At 40.5% G+C, this 20,771-nt stretch overlaps 2 protein-coding genes across 4 annotated transcripts in view; one reads left to right on the top strand and one right to left on the bottom strand.

Annotated features, from left to right (window-relative positions):
* Window positions 1-345: 345 nt before the first annotated feature.
* On the top strand, window positions 346-9,758 carry PYGO1 (pygopus family PHD finger 1). The gene is made up of 3 exons (XM_039491286.1): window positions 346-637; window positions 5,941-6,026; window positions 8,152-9,758. The coding sequence occupies exons 1-3, from the start codon at window positions 589-591 to the stop codon at window positions 9,283-9,285; spliced, it is 1,269 nt and encodes a 422-aa protein (XP_039347220.1). The 5' UTR covers window positions 346-588; the 3' UTR covers window positions 9,286-9,758.
* A 5,031-nt stretch (window positions 9,759-14,789) lies between these two features.
* C10H15orf65 (chromosome 10 C15orf65 homolog) overlaps window positions 14,790-20,771 on the bottom strand; it is a 37,958-nt gene continuing 31,976 nt past the window's right edge. The window contains exons 5-6 of one of the 3 annotated variants that reach the window (XM_039491291.1): window positions 15,962-16,041; window positions 14,821-14,991 (exon numbers count right to left, since the gene is read on the bottom strand). In XM_039491291.1, coding sequence (XP_039347225.1) covers window positions 14,970-14,991; window positions 15,962-16,041 — 102 coding nt within the window. In that variant the 3' untranslated portion in view covers window positions 14,821-14,969. Of the gene's footprint in view, window positions 14,992-15,961; window positions 16,042-20,771 lie in introns of all 3 variants that reach the window. The other 2 variants (XM_039491292.1, XM_039491290.1) reach the window with 2 other exon arrangements.

The following is a 20,771-nucleotide window of genomic DNA, read 5'->3' as shown; positions in this document are numbered from 1 at the left end:
GGAGCAGCCAGGGTAAAACCCTCTCCCGGGCGCTATGGCCCATTTGGAAATAGCAGGGGCTTGGAGGGGATCCTTTCCGGGCTTCTCCCCAGTCGATCGTGGCAGAGGAGGGGGGAAACCACGGCTGTTCCCAGCCCCACTGCAGGGCTTTGGCGCCTGCAGCTCCGAGGGCAGGCGTGGGGTTTGTCTCCGCAGAGGGCGCTGTACGCAGCCAAGGGGACGCGCTAGCCTGACAGGCCGGCGGCAGCGGGCGCCGAGCCAGGCACATGCCTGCGATATGCAGGGGGCTCGCCCAGCTGCGCGCTCCCAGCCCCCTCGAGCAGTCCCCCGGCCGCTCTGCCCGCAGCAGCCGCCCCTGGGCCGCCGCTGAGCGGAGCCCGCCCTGCGCCTTGCCCGCCGGAGGCGGCCCCGGCGCCCTCCCGCTCGCAAACTTTGCAAAGTCTGGCAGCTCCCCGTGGCCGGCCCGGCTTGCGGCGGCCGCGGCAGCCGAAGCAGCAGGAGGCGGAGGCGGGGTGCGGGCCAGCCGCCGCCGCAACATCAAAGCGCCTCGATTCCTGCTGCCGTGGGAGCCATGCGCCGCCGTCTGTAATGTCAGCGGAACAGGAGAAGGATCCCATCGCGCTGAAGAGATCCCGAGGTACAGCGGGCCGGGGAGGGGGGGAGCCGGGCCGGCGCCCTGGGGACCGCGGAGGGACAGCCGGGGGGTCCTGGGCCTAACTCCGCCGAGGAGACATTGCATCCTCCCGCCCGCAGTCTGAGCCAGAGCGGCCCCCTGCTGCCGCGGGGAGCTGGAGGCAGCGCCTGCGCTCCGGGCGCACTTCTGGGCAGGGAGCTGCTCCGGGAGCGGGACTCGGGGCTCCCGCTCGCCCCAGCTCGTATTACACCCCGGGGGGGGGGGCATTTATCTGCTGTGTCCGGCTGACTCGTGACTGTTGCCGTCTATTTTCTGCATTGCCGGGGCTCGTTGGTATCCAGATGCCTTTGAAAGTAGCGTTGCTCAATTGCGTGGCTTTGAATGCCGGGTTGAGTCTGTCCTGTGAGGCGCCGATCCTGCGAACGGATCTGCCTGGATGGACCCCTGCCGCCGTGTGGATCCATGTTTAGGATTGGGGGTGTAAAGTACCAAAGTTGATATTAAAGGATACAGGAGTATTGTTAACTTGTCCAGCCATGTTACACACACGCGGTATTTCTACTCGTTTTCTTGAGGTGTAATCTATTAGTGTGCATTGTAAAATAGGTGTAGTACAGCATACAGGCTGCGCCGTGTGCCCATATTAACGCCCCTGCGCGAGAGTAAATTGTATTTCCAAACTTCGAGTTTTCACTTTCTCACCCTTAACACTAAACTAATATTTGTGGTTTTTTAATTGGTTGGAAAAGAGAAGGAAAAAAATACCTTCTGTTAATAATGGCAGTATTTGTATGGTCCCGGTGAAGCTCACACCTCATTGAAATGTATTGGGAAAGTACAGTTCCATCCCTGTCTGCCTATTTGCTGCTGCTGTTTGGCTGGAGACCATTTTCTGCAAGGCTGGTTTAACAGGGCATCAGCACATTTCTTTACAGAGTGGTAGCTGTATCTTTGCAATGGCAAAAGAGAGACATTTGTTTTGGAATGAGATACTGGAATGTACAGAGTATCCGTGAAAGGATGGAAAATTGTGGTGAAATGATAAAGTCGGGGATTCATTGCTCCTTTTCCCTTCACCCTTGGAATTTTTCTAATGTTTTTGATGGTAGCTTTTTGCGGGGGGAGGGGAAGAGGACAAGGATTTTACTGTGTGTATTTCACTCAGATATTTACAATTCATTTCTTTCAGTTGTTCTAGCAACTGTAGCGTGCTGTAGAGCAGCACTACTTTACCTAGCAGGTTAGGCAGAGAAAATATGTCACAGAAAGACTGGGATTCATTAAGCTAATTTAAATAATAGGTTCTGATCCTGCAAACACTTAAGTACACGTATAGCTTTATACTTGTGAGTAGCCAATTGATTTCAATAGGATACTGCCGAAGGGCATAGAGTTACATAGGTGCATAAATCATTGCAGGATTAGGGCCACAGCAAATACCCATTGAACCAGTGCCACCTCATCTCCATCTATAGTCTCTTGGTTGGTTGTTTCTTAAAACAAAAAAACCAAAACCCATACCTAGCCAAGGGACTACTTACTCATCAAGGGTTGTGGCCCCAATTCTGCAAAGACTTACATGTGCTTTACTTCACATCCTGTAAAATACCGGACTGTGCTTACTGTGTAAAGTTGCATAAAAGTCTTTGTACAATTAGGGCCTGTTTATTTACATATAAAGTTTTAAGCGTCACCTGTTGTGTGTGTGAAATAGAAGAGCGTGCAGATTTATTCCCCCAGTCTCCCAACATTCAAAAATGGGTGAACTACATTTTTTTCAAAAACTTGAAAGGAGGAATAATAGCTTTCACATGTGACAAGCATAGAAAGTCTAAGCCAAAATGCTTTGGGTTTTGTTTTGTTTTTTACAGAAAGCTAAGAGTGGCGGTTATGCTGAAACCATTTTGCAATCTTAACTCTAGTATATTGCAAAATACCAAAATGTTCAGTGTATCTTTTAATGAAAAGACTGTGGATACAAGAAGTGACTTTCAGGAAAGTTTATTTTGGCTGCTTGATAATGATGCTTGTTCACTTTTCTTGTAGGTATGTGAGGACTAACATAATTTTCCTTTTATGTATAAATTCTTATAAAATTCAAAAGGAAAAATACATAAATTCACAGGCCTAACTTACATTATTGGCCTCACATAGAGAAAGATGAGATCACAAAATCTTAGTACTTCATCAAACAGTCTTGCAAATCAGTAAGCATCCAAGTAGCTTTAATTATGTAAGTAGTCCCATTTCATGTACTTAAATGTTTGTGGGATCAGATCCTTGAGTACTAGTTTTATACTTGACAAAACTTACAGAGCTTTAGGCTGTATTTTGAACTGCTACAGGAAGGTGAGCATTTGCTGGTGGTCCTTAGAGAATTGTCTGGTCACATACTTAACACACTCCCTATTTTCAGCTGCTGAATTTCATTAAAAGAAGCTAAAATACATTAAACACTTTCCAGATAATATTTTTCCATATTAGCAATTGCTCTTGTTGACACATGGATGCTATGTGAACATGAGTGGGAGAGAAAATTGTGTAATTCTGAATGAAAGAGAAGGTGTCAATGAGACAATCTCTCTGTTAAACTGTGATATGTCTATAAGAATGTTTTAGAACACCTGGGTGATGGAAAACATGGAAAAATTTGAGGAGATAGTTTATCGTTTACCAAGCTAGGACATTTTGGCTGGAATTTTGGGAGTATTTGTAATGATGCCTTCTTCCTGCAGAATTTTTATTGGAATATTTAATATTTACAATCTATGGGCTGCTATACTTTACATAGCACCATAAGAGGACACAGCGTTTTACCCTTTCCTGGGGAGGCTTGAGAATAATATACCAACCAATAGGTTAACAAAGTGAGCACAGACCAAATCACTGGTTTTTAGGACACTGAAAATCAATCAGGTTCTTAAAAGAATTTTATTAAAAAAAAAAAGTAAAAGAATCACACCTGCAAAATCAGGATGGAAGATAACTTTACAGGGTAGATAAAAAGATTTAAACCACAGAGGATTTCCCTCTGACTGCTTCCCAGTTACAAAACAGGAACAAAATTATCTCTTAGCATAGAGAAAATTCAGAAGCTAAAACAAAAGGTAATCTAAGGCATTTCTTTGCTATTAATTACAATTTCTGATAATATTAGATGTATCATTTCAGGATCTTTTAGGAACTGGTTTACCTGCTTGGTCTCTATCTTTGTCCCAAGAAGGAACCAAAACAAAGAGCATCAACCAAACCTTTCCTCCCCCCGCCCCACCGATAGGGTGACCAGACAGCATGTGTGAAAAATCGGGATGGGGTGGGGGCTAATAGGAGCCAATATAAGAAAAAGACCCCAAAATCGGGACTGTCCCTATAAAATCGGGACATCTGGTCACCCTATCCCCAGATTTGAAAGGATCTTCTTTTCCCATTGGTCCTTCTGGTCAGGTGCCAACTAGGTTAATTGAACCAATTAACCTCGTACAGGTAAGTGATTCTGTACCTCTGGCCAAGAGGGATTTTATGTTACTGCATACATAAAAGTTGATACCTTTCCCTTTATATTTATGACAGCACCTAATGGGACTTTCAAAAGCACCTAAACAGAAGACAATGGGAATTAGGCACCTACCCTACTTAGCAGCACTAGATGCCTCTCTGTAGATGCCTAAATAACTTTTCAAATTTGACCCCATGTAACCAGATGAGTGTTGCATTCAGTAATAACAAATTCTTATGTGCAGCAAAACAGCTAGTTTTTTAATGTGAATTTTAAACATAGGGAGACATCACACTTTTCTGAAAAAAATCAAATGATAGTACCAATCTGAGGTCAGTTTACATACATTCCACTGAATGTAGCAGCAAAGAATCATTGTTTATCATAGTGTTTTAGAAAAGATGTAGACAGAGCATGGACGAAAAAGAATGAACTTGAATACAGTCTGTTCATATTGATGGTTCTACCAGGTTAAAATCTGTCACCTTAACATCGTCTGTCCATGACTTTCCAAATGCCCAGGCTTTGGCTCAAGGTTACTCTTCATTCCCAAAACAAATTAATAATTTCTTCTACCAATGTAATGGGACATTTATCACTAAAATCTCCTTTACCCATCTTTAGCAGTGGGCAACCTGCGGCCTATCAAGGTAATCTGCTGGCGGGCCACAAGACAGTGTTTATATTGACCATCTGCAGCTCCCAGTGGCCGCGGTTTGCTGTTCCTGGCCAATGGGACCTGTGGGAAGCAGTGAGGGCTGCAGGGAGGTGCTGGCTGCTGCTTCCCGCAGCTCCCATTGGCCAGGATCGGCAAACCATGGCCACTGGGCGCTGCAGGCAGCCATGCCTGTGGACAGTCAATGTAAACACTGTCTTGCGGCCTGCCAGAGGATTACCTTGACAGGCTGCATGCGGCCCATGGGCCACAGGGTGCTCACCACTGATCTATAACTTTACAGGGGACTTATAAATAAAAAGTCATAATTTGTACTACAGGATCATGTAGGGCTTCAGGCGTCTGTCACATTCTGATGAAAGGTATAGCTGAACTTCAAGTGAAGCATTGGATTTTCTTTCTTTAGTTAAAACGAAATAAGTGGATCAAGAAGCTAAACATCCCTCATATTGCAGGAAACTGTATTTGTACCAAAATAGCTTTTGTTAACTGCTACGTAAGGATATATGGCCTCTGCAAAGGAATCCCCTAGTGCTGGCTCATTGATTATAGTGAGATTTTTCCTGGGGTGACCTTTTGCATGATCAAGACTTAATTTATGGGAGTTTGGAAATGACAAGCTGAGAGTCTTGTCTCAGCTGTATGCCAGGTTTTCAGGGATTTTCATTAATAGAAAGCCAGGTTTTCATTCATAAACTTGTTTCTGCTTGCTCTTTCGTTAACTACATACTCTAACTGCCTATTGTGCCCTGGGAGTCCCAGGCTGATGAAATCCACATCTGTGTAAGTTAAGTGGGAGATGAATCTTAGATAATTCCTTTTTGGTGAGAGAAGAAGCCTTAAGCACCAAGGGCTTGATCCAAAACCCAATTAAATTAATGGAAGTCTTTCCACTGACTTTAATGGGCTTTGAATCAGGCCTTCATGTTCTAATGGAGATGGACTCCAGTAGTTGTGTTACAGCTCCCTATACCTCCAGGTGTGTGCATTCTATAGACTTTGTAGTTTTAAGATAGAATTAGTGATACTTTGGTGTTTGTCACAGGCTTTTCTTGGTATGACACAGAAAGGCACACATTAATATAAAATCTGTATTGAAACAAATGCAGAATTATATTGATTGAAATTTTGTAGGTGGTGACAGTGGATTGGATGGGTTAGGAGGACCAGGAGTACAACTTGGAAGCCCAGATAAGAAAAAGCGCAAGTCAAATACACAGGTAAATTGCTTCTGATCTTGATTTTTTTGAATAAATAACACACTCAGATGTTGCTAACTAATATGAGTATCTCTTTCATCTAGGAATCACAGGCACAGATTAGTAGCTTTCCAGTATCTTATAATTAAGTGCTTATGTAAAATCTTAGATCTCTCTCCATCCCCACCCTGGTTACTAGTAACTCCTATTGAAGTTCTTTTAATCCCGGGAGATTTGCATGTATCCTGCAAGAGGAGAATATAAAGTCTCTGGTAAATATGCACAGAGTGAACAGGCTGTTCATTCAGTCATGTGAACATTGTTCTGAGGAACAGAATTTAATCCCCAGCCTTCAGTTGTTTGGCGAGAATCTTCAGGGTATGAGTGGTAGCTGCGGACTGCTGCTTTCCCCATATATGAAGATTTGTGGACTAATGGGTCCATGCAGTTCATGAACCCATTGGCCACACTTTTAGTGCATCCTCATAGTGCTTTCCAATGCAGGGAGCCATGAGGCACACCTGGTACATTGAATTTATGCTCTTTGGCTCTTCTGTGCACTAGAAATGTATGATTTCCATTTACTGAAATGGGGCTTTGAGAGAATGTGGGAAGACATAGGATTTGGGTGCTAATGCAAAACATTGATATTGATCATCACCTGTAAAGAAGAATTGTCCCCTTCTGTGTCCACTCAGCACTGTGTCTCAGAATATCTGCTATTACTTACTTAGTGGCAAATAATGAGAATAACTTTATCCATATAGGACCAGTTATCACCTTATAATATGCATGCCCGATTCCCATTGACCTGGGTGTCCATTGCTTTTTCTTGTTCAAGTAGTGGTGAACCCACTGTTGTAGGCATATACAATTAATTTCAGGCATTTGGATCTCTTAGTTCTCTCTAGTAATGAAGCTTTCCTTTCGCTGCAGAATGATGATAAATATAATGGTCCTGCAGATAAGTTCCTCCTCTTTTCTTACCTCTAATAAGGTTTGCAGGGCAACAGAAATCTGCAGAATCATTTTCCCCAGCCTAGGCTACTAAATAATTGGGGCCAAATTCTCGTCTTCTGTGCACACTGTGCATGAGGGAGCTATGTGGGGGTGAGCAGGCCAGAACTCTCCCCACAAACTGGACCAAAACGATAGTCAGTTGCACAGTCACTCTCTCCAGTCATTTATGCAGCCTCTGCGTCCACTAAACTCCCCATGCTCCCAGCCCACCCACAGTTCCACAAAGTGCTGTCACAGAGCAGATCCCTCTGGTTAACAGAAGATGGAGGGTCCCGCTGGGCAGACTGTCTCCTGCCTGTACACCTTGCAGCACGGATACAGTAGTATTGCTATCGTTTAAGTCTTGCATAGCCTCATCAAAAGTGGGATGGGTCAGGAGAAAGATTTGACCTTTAATTTAGTAAATTTAGCCTGAGAGGAAACCAAGGAAAATCTGTTTTTAAACAGCATTTAAACATGAGTTTTTATGTTTTAATTCTATGATTTTGTGGGAATCCTGCATTTCTTAAATAAAAGAAGGAAACAAAACTACACGGTGAGCATTTTTGGCAGCATGTTGTACAGCTGCACAGTTTTTTAAAATAGTGAAATTAGTCTAAATCACTTCAATGGCATCATGAGTTAGCTCGTAAGACAAACTCAGAAAATACTTTATAAAATAAGAGTATGTACTCTAGCCACAGAACTCAGTTGGTTTCAGTCAGGGTTCTGTGTGGGAGACAATGGCAGGATCAGGCTCCTAATAATATAAAGACCAACGGTGGCATTAGACCTGTATACCTGCAAAGGGATCCACTCTTCCACGGGATGCCATATCACAAAAATCACCACTACAACTGGTGCCCATATTGGCAGTCTTGTAAGAGAGGCCCAGGGAGGAATGAGCCTGGACCCTGAACTATTCTCTCTTTTCCTTTCTGATGAGACTTAAGGCTCACTGCCAGAGTAGAGTGGGGAAGCTTATGCTGATTGTTGCTGCCCATGTGGCTCCTGACTGAATAAATAGAAGACTTTGGTTCACTCATGCTGCCAGTCCAGCTTCTTTATGGTTGAAAGCCCATATGGTTGAAAGTTCTTGTAGGGAAGTTTATACGAATGCTAATTTAAATGCTCTAAATATTTTCAGGGATCTTCCTTTCCTCCTCCATCTGAATATGCTCCACCGCCGAATCCAAGCTCAGACCACCTTGTAGCGGCTAATCCATTTGATGATAACTATAATACTGTCTCCTATAAACCTCTACCTTCAGGAAGTCCTTATTTTAACCATCCTGGTTACCCTGGTTTTGGAGGTTATAACACTTTCAGAATGCCACCTCACATGCTGCCCAGAATGTCCTCACCTTATGGTGGTTCTTACACCCTCAGAAACCAGCCACACCCACTTCACCAGAACCCTGTGGGAATGGGTTTTACTCGACCTCATGCTTTCAACTTTGGTCCACATGATAACACAGGTTTTGGAAATCAGCCATGTTATAACAGTGGTCAAATGAATCAAAATGTCCATATGCCCAGTCAACACTTCAGACCAAATCCTGGTGAGAACTTTGGTCACATTCCTCCACAAAATACTAGTCAAATACCACACCCTGACATGACATCTAACTTTGGACCTGCAAGCAATTCACATTTTAATTCCCAGTTAGAATCAAACCATTCTTTTGTTCCACCACCCAAGACCTACAATCAGACAAAAACATCAGCACAAAAGCAAGACTTCAGTCAAGGTGCAAGCAAAACTTCCAACCAGAACACCGCTACACATCAGCATCACCACAGAACAGATGACATCGTGAACCAAGGTAGTGCTGACTTAAAAAACGTTAATCGAAACAGTGTAGTAAATCAAGAGAGCAACCATTCTCATAATGCAGATAACACTAACAGTAGTCATGCTAATGGGACTCAGAGCAAGTCCCGTCAACCTAGAGTTACAGCTGAAGGATGCAACTCTGAAAAGAGCAGCAAAACATCTCTCCACCTCAGTCGTCATGGTCATTCATCCTCTGAGCCAGTCTATCCATGTGGAATTTGTACACATGAAGTTAATGATGACCAGGATGCCATCTTGTGTGAAGCTTCTTGTCAAAAATGGTTTCATCGGATCTGTACGGGCATGACTGAGTCTGCTTATGGCCTCCTCACTGCAGAAGCATCAGCAGTATGGGGCTGTGATACTTGCATGGCTGAAAAGGATGTCCAGCTGATGCGTACTAGGGAGACTGCAGGGCCACCTGCATTGAATACTGATGGATGATGACATCCACTGATGCAGTATTGAAATACATACTACAGAGGTATTGCTCTTAATGGTATACATCATTTTCTATAGACAATCAAGGTTGGTTTGGGTTTTTGTTTTGTTTTTTTGCTTTTAGTCTATCTTCACTCATGAAATTCCATCTGTTTCTGTGTTCTTTGTTTTATGCCTGTTTATGTGAATATTTAAACTTTGATCAGAAACACAGACAACATTTGAAGATCCAAAATATGTCTGGTATTTGTTTGATCACAAGCAAGTTTTCCATTAAAAAATGAATTACTGGAATTATTGATGTCAGAACATCTGCCTCGATGAATACAGGCTGTTAGCTAGTGCTGAGCCTTGATGGTACTATATATTGGAAGCATTCATTATTGTTATGTTTTATGAATGTCCATTACTGTTTTGCTCATGTCAATGCTATCTGTCCTATGGGTAGGAGAAAAGGTGGAGGAGGTGACATGGAGAAAGAGGAGTACTGATGAATTTTATTTTAAGATGAGCTCTAAGGATTTTAATTTTTTTCCTTATTCTGCATCTGAAACAATGAATCAATATTGCATTTGATTGTTTTAGTATTTGTGATGTTTGCACTTCAAACTACAGTGCCTCCTGGCTTCTCGGCAAATATTTAATAGCCAAGAACTCTAGTGAAGTCTTACGTTACTAAAAATTCAGTATTTTTACAAAATATATCATAGCATTACATTTAAAAACACTAAAATAACACCAGGGTTGCAAAGTCAAGCACTCAAAAGTTAGGAAATGCCAGAATTAGGCCCCTTCTGTGCATATACAGTAGGATATAGTGTTTAATTTTACATGATCACATGCCTCCTCCTAGGTGCCAGGGCATCAGCTGGCAGAGCATTGACAGCACGAGAGAGACCGTCTCCCTGCTCTCATATTTAGTGAGCTTGTGTGAACTGTGATTTTTTTTTTCAGTGTCTTGTAATTTGGCCAACCTGGATGAATTTGTATAGGGCTTGGAAAAGTTTGATCCACCTGCCAAACTTCAAGTCCTGGCTCCAAAGTACAGAAGTGCTAGAGCTTCTCAATTTAAATAATTCTAAGATATATTTTAACATGGGCAACACAGGATATTTTTCCTAAACTTGTTCTTGGAAACAGCTAAACTGTTGAATTTTCCCAACACCCACCATGAAAATTCAACCCAAGCAGTTAAAATTTGGCAAAGTTATAAGCAACCTAAAATGAAGTTTTATAATGAAAGGTGTTGGGCAGCCTTATAATAGGTAGTGCTACTAGATCTGTCTATTATAACCCATTTGCATAAGGGTAAATATAATAAATCATTAAAACCAAACCACACTTGTCAAACATGACAGATGCTAATCATGTTGCTTAAAGCACTACGTGAAGGTGCTCAGATACTGTGGTGATAAGGATGGTATAAGAACCTAAATAGAATTGAAACATAAAGGTCACTTTGTGATACATCATCATTCTTTTAATTAATTTTGATTGGTTACTAATTTAGTAGTTTACAAGGTTCCCCCACTGAGTGTGAATTTGTGAGGTTCTACCGTAACTGCTTCCAAACATTACTTGGAGATGTGCTGTCCTTTTTGGTGTATGTGTGTAGCTCCCCATTAACGTTATAGGTTATGTATGAGCGTAAAGGGCTACATACGGCTTGCTTACATTATTAAAGGACCTTCTGCGGTATCTGGAGAATGATGCCCACAGGTGGTGGTACTTTCTCACACCTTTTACATCGCCTCACCGGGAAACTCCTAGAGGTGTAAAGGCAAATTTGGGCCTGTGTTTTCAACATTACAAGTTCAAAACAAAGGCTAACCTTCCGTTTTGCTATTTTTCTTACTGGTTTGATGACTTACAGTAGTAATCTCTGCTAAAGTAATGTCTTCAAGAATTTTACCTGTGGCTTACTGCTTTAATTCTAACTTGTTTGTAGTATTGATGTAGAAATTAAAACCAAAACCTTGTTCAGATAATATAGGTTCCTGTGGGCCAGATTCTGATCTCTGTTGCACTAGTGCAAATTGTGAAGCTTGTGAAGTTACCCAGATTTACACTGATGTAACAGAAATCAGAATTCTGCTCTGTGACTAAGAAATCCGCCAGAGGCTAAGGGACAATGCTTTCTTGGCTAGTTTGTGATGAAGTGAATTCTTCAAGATTCCTAATACAAACATAAGATTCCAGTGTTTGTCCTTAGAAGTCCACTGAACATTTTACAATCCAGTGCAGGAGTCAGATACTGTGTTTAAAATGACCATAGAATTTCCTGCACCTCCCCTGTCTACCAATTCCAGTATTTCATAGTAGCTTTCTACATTTGTTAGCAAAATATTTCCATATGAATGTAACCAAATATACTAACTGGTTAACATGTGGAGTAGGCATGGGGTGAAAACCTGTGAGTTTTCACCCGAATGTTTAGTCCTACAAATAAAAGGAATTAGCAAATGCCATCAAAGTACCAAAATTAAATAGCTATCATAGCATTGATATTGATGTGGTCTCAGTATTTCTGAACTCTATTTACAGAGAGCAGATGCATTTGTTTTTAGTGTGTGTTAGCTAATAGTATTTCAAGTATGTATGGAAAAAAAGAACAATCATATTATTAGTAGGGTAGTAGGAATGTCACCTGCTTAAAATTAGAACCATGCTAGTTATGGGATTAGGAGGGTTGGGTAGTATACCTGATTTTTGTAATACTCTACGTGAAACAATTTGTATTGAGCTATCATGTAATTCTTTCAATGTTTGTGTTTTAGGTTGTACTGGTGCTTCACACCAAAATATTGTAAGGATTTTGTAAATCTGCAAATCTGGAGTTTTATGGAGAATAGAGGAAGTGGCTCAATCTCATCTCCTTTATAAAATGGCTCAGAATGCTGCTTCATAGAATGACTTCTCAGTAGTGTGGCTGTCCAAGTTTTTAAATTTTTAATCCCAGATGAAATAAATACTTGGAAACTTAATTATATAGTCAGTAACACTGACAAACTTATTTTGCCTTAGACCAGCGGTTCTCCTGACCCCAAATTGGATCTCAACCCTGTTTTAATGGGGTTGCCAGGGCTGCTGTTAGGGGGTCCAGGGCTGAAGCCAAAGCCCAAGACCCACTGCCGGGGGCCGAAGCTGAAACCCGAGGGCTTCAGGCCTGGGTGGCGCGGCTCAGGTTACAGGCCCCCTGCCTGGGGCTGCAGCCCTTGAGCTTCAGCTTTGGTCCCCCCCGCCCAAGGTGATGGAGCTCAAGCAGGCTCAGACTTCAGTCCCCCTCCTGGGGTCGTGTAGTAATTTTTGTTGTCAAAAGGGGGTCACGTGCAATGAAGTTTGAGAACCTCTGCCTTAGACCATTTAAAATGTGCAAATATTTTATGTACCGGTTTAATCTAATATTGTGTTGTAATTAGTGGTGGGATAAGAGGCACTGCTGTCTATGGATTAGAGAGAGATGGGTGTCAAAAAGCCTATCTTTTGTTCCTGGCTCTTTTTCTGATTATCTTTGTAACCTTAGACAAATCAGTTAAGTAAATTGAGGCACAGGTAGTTATCTGTATGATGGGATTAAAACTGACTTCACAGGGTGCTGAGAGGCTTAATATTTGAAATCTTCAGATGAGAGACACTGTAGAAGTGCCAAGTATTATAACATATTTAGTGTTTGCTCTATTAAAAACAAAAGTATAATTTTCAGGGCTGCTCAATAAGATACTTTGCTATCTGTATACATTTCTGGTTATGCCCCAATCCTGTAAACACTCTTACACATGTACTTAATTTTAAGCAAGTGAATAGTTCTAATGAAATCAGTGAAACGATGTGCATGAAGTCAAGAAAAAATCAGAGTGCTTGCAGGAGTGGGGCCTTCATTTGGATTTCATAATTAGATATTTTTGGTTTGAGATGTTTACAAAATCAGTGGTGTTGAAATTGAGCACCTTATTACATTTTCTTTATTCCAACTTAATAGAAATTATTAACTTCTGCATAAAATAACTACTTCTCATTTATATATAATATTGCCTGCCTAAAAGTATCTGTGGCATTTTATAAAAAGGTCATGCTTCTTATGTTGTATGTGACTTAAATGACTGTTTCATATTAAAACTAGTCTTTCCTTATGTACTGCTTACATATACCTGTTTTGGGATATCAGTTCAGTACTTTTATACAATCTTGAATGTGTTCCACATTGGTGACATGTATTTTTGCAACAACTTTTTTGTTTTGATTATAAATTAAAGCATGTCTGAAGTAATACATGCATTAGTTCTGTGGTGTATGGCAAAGTTAATGTATGTAATTCAAATTGGAAGAAAAGTGTCCAGACTTTGTCCAACATTAACCCTATTGCAAGGGATTAAATTACTATGTAATACAAATTATTTCATATCATGATGTGTTTTAAACTACTCTATGAAGTATGTGAAACATTACACTTTATGGATTGGTAGCTGGCCTGGTATCCTTGCATAGAATGAGATATGGTAGATGGTAGCAATTCATGATAACTAATAGAGTGAATACTTTTCAAAACACATAGCATTTATGTACAATGTGCCCGATCTTTAAATTTGTTGCTATAAGTGTTTTTGGTTAGTAAGAGTTTCACAGCATATTGCTAACAAATGAGTGCACATTTGATTGCATATAACAAGTGTGACAATCCCATTACATCACTTTCTGTGTGGTTTAAAAATAATTTCATTGATTTATTTCTCTTTTGGACACAGATATGAAAATGCAGGATATTGTAGACATCAGTGTATTTTAAAATTATTCTTGTAATGGTCAATTGCTAATTTTTGTTTGAGGATTTGGTATATTAGAATACTTTCTTCTTTAAAGCCAGAGTGAATTAAGTGTACTGAAAAGCAGAACTCTAAAACAAGGCAATATAACTACCATGCACTACATTTGGCATACAAGTCTTCTCTCATTTGCATTGAACTAGGATACTTTCTCAGAGGCGTGTGTTTTTATGTAAAATAAAGGTTCCATTTCAGGCTCTAAGTGCTTTTAGGGTCGGAGCCAATAAAGTGCTTAGTGTCATCATTTCTTATTAACTTAATTAGAAATTAAGGGAGCTCAGCACCTCTCTGTGCTTAGCATAGAAGTATTAATGTGGTCCGGTATTTTGGCTGGTCCAGGTGTATAACCCTGCACAGCCACCTGCAGAAATTACTCACCCCAAGAGCATAAGAAATACCTCTTTTCACATGTCTGAGTGTGGCCTATGTTGTAGATTTCTGTTACAGCATGTGTCAATACAAGAGAGTAAGTCTTTGAATGATTATGGATTCAGCTCCATGTTCTCATCCTTCAAAGATAACTGTGAGGGGAAAAATGTTTCACAGGGAGAAAGATAATGCTGTGACTTAAGTTCCACAGGGAGAATTTTTACATTCTATTTGCATTTTTTGTCACAAACTAGATTATTTTGGTTCAGGAGAAATATAATTTAAGCATTACTCATTGTGCTGTATTATATTTTATGAAGAATGAAAGGAAAGCGTTGACAATGCCAATTTGTCTTTTATATTCTCAACCATTCACCTTCCCTGGTATACCTGGATGTCAAAGATCATTTTAAAATCTGAACAATTGTGTAATATACAGAGGGCAATTATACTTCTCATCTCTTTTATGTTTGTTCTTTTCTTTTTCTTTCATTTTTCTTAATGTTGGAATCTTCTGGTTCTAAAATGAAAAATATAGCTGTGGATTTTTAAAATTTACATACAATCCTTCCTAACTACTTGCATGTATAGAGTTTGAAGTGGATATTGCATTTCATTATGGCCTTCATTATGGCCTTTTGATATTTAGTCCATTATGCAGATTATGCAGATTTTTTCCCTAGTGTAAAATTGAGTTAATGTAAGGAAGTTACAGATCTACTGCCATCCAGACACTACGTAACATATTGTTTACATTTCATTTTTAAAACAAAAAATATTATAACTCTGTCTAGCAGTAGGTATATCATGTTTATGAGATTATAGGTCCAGCATTGGTAGAAAATGTATATGGCAAGTTTTCTGACACGCTGCATGTAATAGTGTTGCATTTCTGGTGTTCAGCTTCAGTTGTTTTCAAAATAAAGCTAATTTTTGAGGTGGAAATGCCTGTTGATTTAATGCAGACAATGCAGCTTGCACAAATTTTAACTTGCCTTGCAGTTATATTGTGAAGATTAATTTGGTTAAGACCCAAACTTGGGCAGGGAACATTGTAAATGTTCTGAGAAGGAACTCGGGCACAGTAGCTTCTGGGGTGTTCAGCTAATGTGGCAACCTTTAGAGAGACAGCACGTCCTCTGCAGTCAGCCAACTCCCTGTCCCTGCCCCTTTGGGAGAGGTTACTCTCTTGTAGGGGCACCAGCCAAAGCAACCCTGGAGCAGATGCTGCAATGCTGGCAGGCTTCTTGCAGCCTGGCCCCTATTGCCTGCCTGCATAGGGGTCAGATGTTTGTGGAGTTCTTTGAACATGTTAAGCGCTAACAGTTATTTAATTTATAAAGCTCTTTCACCCTGCTTGGGTCACTGTATAATATAAAGCAGTTAAAACATAGTAAGTCTGTGATTTAATGTTTAAAAGCCCAGTGCTATGGACCGGACCCACGTTTAAAGCCAAGGGGTTGGATTCTACTCAAGAAAGCATTACTTACAATGAAAGCTTCTCTGGAAAAAAGTTCCAAAGAGAAAGGCAGAGGTGGATATCTGAAAGGAGCAGGAAGAAGGGGATATCCTATGAAATTCAAAGAGAGCAAATTTAACATCAGTATTTTTTTCCCCCACACACAGTTAACTTGTGGCGCTCGTTGCCATAAGATGTTGTTGAGGCTGAGAAATCAAAAATTTTCAGAAAAGGATTGGATGTTTATATTAATAACTAGAAGATCCAGAGTTGTTGTTTTAAAAATAATTTACTATAAGAATTTTGGAAAGGATATAAACAAAGCAACCTGTCACTGAGGATTAGGAATAAACTTTCCCTTTGGGTATACTATACCTTGACTACATACTTCAGTTTCTTGTTTTTTTCTGAAGCAGTTGGCGGAAACAGAATACTGCACTAGATGGACCACTAGTCTGGTCCAGTATGGCAAGTCTTGTAAGGTTTCAGTTCCTATGAGTCATCATAGCAACAGCTCAATCATCTGCAGAATTAAGCCAGAGAGGTGGAATGCCTGAAATGAAGGCAGTGTCAATGCACATGTACCAGTATGTGGCTCATGAAGGAGGTCTGAAATGAAGCCCATTTCGTCTCTCTGTTAAAGGGTCTACAAACAAGCAGACCTAGCTTAATTTAAAAAAATCAATATTAATTACTTCATTACTAGTAAAAGTAATGCTGTTTAATTATTGCTTTAATTAAGGGTCCCAGCTCACAAGTAAACAAATCAGAATTTGTTAGGTATTTTTTCTTAAGTGGTACATGGAGCTGATTGGTGTAACCAAAGAAGCAGATGTAACTATAATTATAGTTAAAAGCAGGGGTCGGCAACCTTTCAGAAGCGGTGTGCCGAGTCTTCATTTATTCACTCTAATTTAAGGTTTTGCGTGCCAGTAATACATTTTTAAAATTTTTAGAAGATCTTTCTCTAAGTCTATAATATATAACTAAACTATTGTTGTATGTAAAGTAAATAAGTTTTTTAAAATGTTTAAGAAGCTTCATTTAAAATTAAATTAAAATGCAGAGCCCCCCAGACCAGTGGCCAGGACCCAGGCAGTGTGAGTGCCACTGAAAATCAGCTCACGTGCCGCAGGTTGCCTAGAACGTGACCCGTTTAAAGTATCAGGGGGTAGCCATGTTAGTCTGTATCCACAAGAAGTGAGGTTTTTTTCCCACAAAAGCTTATGCCCAAATAAATCTGTTAGTCTTTAAGGTGCCACCGGACTCCTTGTTGTTTTTATAATTATAGTTTTCCCTTCTAGAAACTATACTCTGTAATTACAGCATGTTCTTTGTAGGTGAAGAATAAATACACCTCTACCCCAATATAATGCGGGCCTCGGGAGCCAAAAAAATCTCACTGCCTTATAGTGAGACCGCATTATATCGGGTTCGGTCCGGTATGGCATACCAGCAAGAGCCAGTACGCCATGCCGGACTGGACCGGCTTCCCCGGCGGTAATTTAAAGGGCCCGGTGCTCCAGCTGCTGTGGGGAGCCCTGGTCCCTTTAAATCACTGCCGGAGCTTTCGCAGTGGGGCTCAGGAGGGAATTTAAAGGGCCTGGGGCTCCCCGCAGCAGCTGGAGCCTCTGGCCCTTTAAATCACTGTCCGAGCCTGGCTGCCAAGAGGTCCAGCAGGGATTTAAAGGGCCCTGTGCACCAGCCGCTGCGGGGAGGCCTGGGCCCTTTAAATGACCGCTGGAGCTCCGGCAGCAGGGCTCCTCGCAGCAGCTGGAGCCTCTGGCCCCTTAAATCACCGCCCGAGCCTGGCTCCCGGGGCTCCGGCAGCCAGGCTTGGGTGGTGATTTAAAGGGCCCAGGGCTCCACACAAATTCGGATATAACGCGGTAAAGCAGCAGGGCTCAGGTGGCGCTTGAAAGGGCCCAGGACTCCCCACTGCTTTACTGCGTTATATCTGAATTAATGTTATATGGGGTCAAGTTCTATCAGGGTAGAGGTGTAATGAGCAGTTTGTCTGTAGTACTTTCATTTTGATTGCATCATTTAATTTTTTTAAACCAAAGCATACATCTTAGCAACCTAAGCAGAAGACCAGGGTTTAGGATAGATTTAGGACTCATTTCCTCAATGAACCCTCCAAGCTCATGGAAAAAGTGGTGTATGCACCTGGAGTGAACACAGCTTGGCTCTGGATGGGTATGTTTTATTATTTATTTATTTATTAAAATGTAATAATCAAGACTCCTGGTTCCTAGCATCGAAAGAGTACTACAACAAAAATCCCAGAAGCATTAAAATACATTTAAACAGGAACTCTGCCAGCTAGCCACCTTAATTTAAAAATACAGTCTTTCCACCTTTTCCTTATCAGCTGATTTATCTTCTACCTATCTCTGTAGCATCTGAACCTCAAATTAATGAATTATTCTCACTATACTCCTAGGTGGTTGGAAAATATTTTCATTCCCTTTTTAAAGATGGGGAACTGAGGCACAGAAATATTCAAGGTCCAATCCTGCTCCCACTGAAGTCAATGGCAAAACTCGCATTTCATTACTGCAGCTTCATGCCCAAGTCACATGTTAAAGGTTATATGGGGCAAAGTTTCCAAGTGCCTAAATCCCACTTTTCAGAAGTGACTTTGGAGAGTAAATCCTATTGCCTTTCCATGAAGATTTCCCCCTGGACATTTAATTCATGGAACCAGAAATTTAACTCTGATCTCAGTCCCAGTCCCCTGCCTTTTCTGTGTAAGCAACTGCTGATGTTGCCACAGGTGAATAAGGAGGAAAGGATCCACAGAAAAATCTCTATTAATATGTGGTTCATGATCCGAAGAAGTTTTAGAATCCCTGCAATTCCTGATTATATGTGGATAAAATAAATAACAATACTTAACTCTCACACACCACTTTTTCTTTGAACAATTCTTTGAAAATATAAATTACATGACTATAAGAAAACAAAATCTGGTATCCTTCACAAACACTAAATTAACTTTTTAATTGTGTGTGTGTGTGTAAGGTTGAACTCAATTTCTCTAGCTCACACTAGAACAGGTAAGTCAAAGGAAGACTTCTTGCTTCTTTTGGATTTTTGCAACTAGCTCCAGCGAACTGTATACTTCTGAGCAACTAAAAATCTAGTTTGAATTGTAGAAAATCTACATTGTGTGAGATTAATGTGTTTGGCCTGACTTTCAAGGGATGTAGATCAGAAGCAGGATCTATTTACTCGTTCACCTATATTAGACCTAACCTTGGCAGATAGATCTATTATTGTTTGTTTGATGGAGTAAGTCAAACAGCAATCCACAAACTATATCCTAAGTTTAGGAAAGAGAGTGAATCCAAATAGACAAACTATTTAAGCTAATATCTGTAATGACAAATACAGCCGAATTACTTTTCACATGACATCTGGAATTTCCCGCGTATCACTATTACATTTATCAGCAGCCTTTAATAGTTTTTTTTTCCAGAATTTCTAAAACTACTAGCAGTCTATTATGGAAACATACTTTGGATAACACGAGCTGCATTCCTTTCTCTGCTGCTTTAAGTGTGAGTGATGAAAAGCAGAACTGTGTGCCTGACCTTAGATCTTGGTAAGTAAATGAAGCAATATTTGCAGTAGGATTTTATTTGTCAGTTAACCTTTGCTATAGCATTATAGAAAGACCTAAAAATAGTACTTAAAATTGCATTTATTTCCCCCACGGTAACATTTTGAGCCCCATGGAAGGTAAATTTTCATTATTTAACACAACTGTTCACAGAACACAATAGAGAGGGCTCCTGCCTAAACTTTTTTTTATAATCTAACAGCTAAGGCTTATATCTTGCAATTTCTTGTACAGTAGAAACTCAGTTACAAACATTAGAGTTATGAACTGACCGGTCAACCACACACCTCATTTGAAATTGAAAGTATGCAATCAGGCAGCAGCAGAGACAAAAGCAAATACAGTACAGTACTGTGCTAAACTACTAAAAATATAAAGGGAAAGTTTAAATTTTTTTGACAAGGTAAGGAAACTGTTTCTGTGCTTGTTTCATTTACAGATGGTTAAAAGCAGCATTTTTCTTCTGCATAATAAAGTTTCAAAGCTGTATGAAGTCATTGTTCAGTTGTAGACTTTTAAAAACCATAACGTTTTGTTCAGAGTTATGAACAACCTCCATTCCCGAGATGTTCATAACTCTGAGGTTCTACTGTACTTGGAAAAAGAACAGGAGTACTTGTGGCATCTTAGAGACTAACACATTTATTTGAGCATAAGCTTTTGTGGGCTACAGGCCACTTCATCAGATGCATAGAATGGAACATATAGTAAGAAGATTTTTTTATTTATATATATATATATAATATATATACATACACACAACATGAAAAGGTGGAAGGACCCATACCAACTGTAAGAGGCTAATTAAGATGAGATATTATCAGCAGGAGAAAAAAAACGTTTGTAGTGATTATCAAGATGGCCCATTTTAGACAGTTGACAAGAAGGTGTGACGATACTTAACATGGAGAAATAGATTCAATATGTGTAATGACCCAGTACTTGGGTGGATCCCTGCACCAACTCAGAGCTCAAATGCAGTTAACAGGACTCTGCCCAGGCAAAATCAGTTGCAGGATAAGGGTCTTCTAAGGCCTCATTCTTGCAACTGGCTCTTCACAGGCACAGGGATCCACGGAGCCCATTGCAAGATTCACAAAAGTTAATGTGAGCATGATTTGCTTAATTTAAGCCCGGATTCTGGAAACAGCTTCTCATTATACACTTGTGATTGGTTTTGAAAAGCTACAGCTATCACTCAGTTGCACCTGAG

The sequence above is a fragment of the Mauremys reevesii genome, linkage group 10 (genome assembly GCF_016161935.1).
Source record: "Mauremys reevesii isolate NIE-2019 linkage group 10, ASM1616193v1, whole genome shotgun sequence".
Taxonomy (NCBI): domain Eukaryota; kingdom Metazoa; phylum Chordata; order Testudines; family Geoemydidae; genus Mauremys; species Mauremys reevesii.
This window is presented reverse-complemented; position numbering and strand designations above follow the sequence as displayed.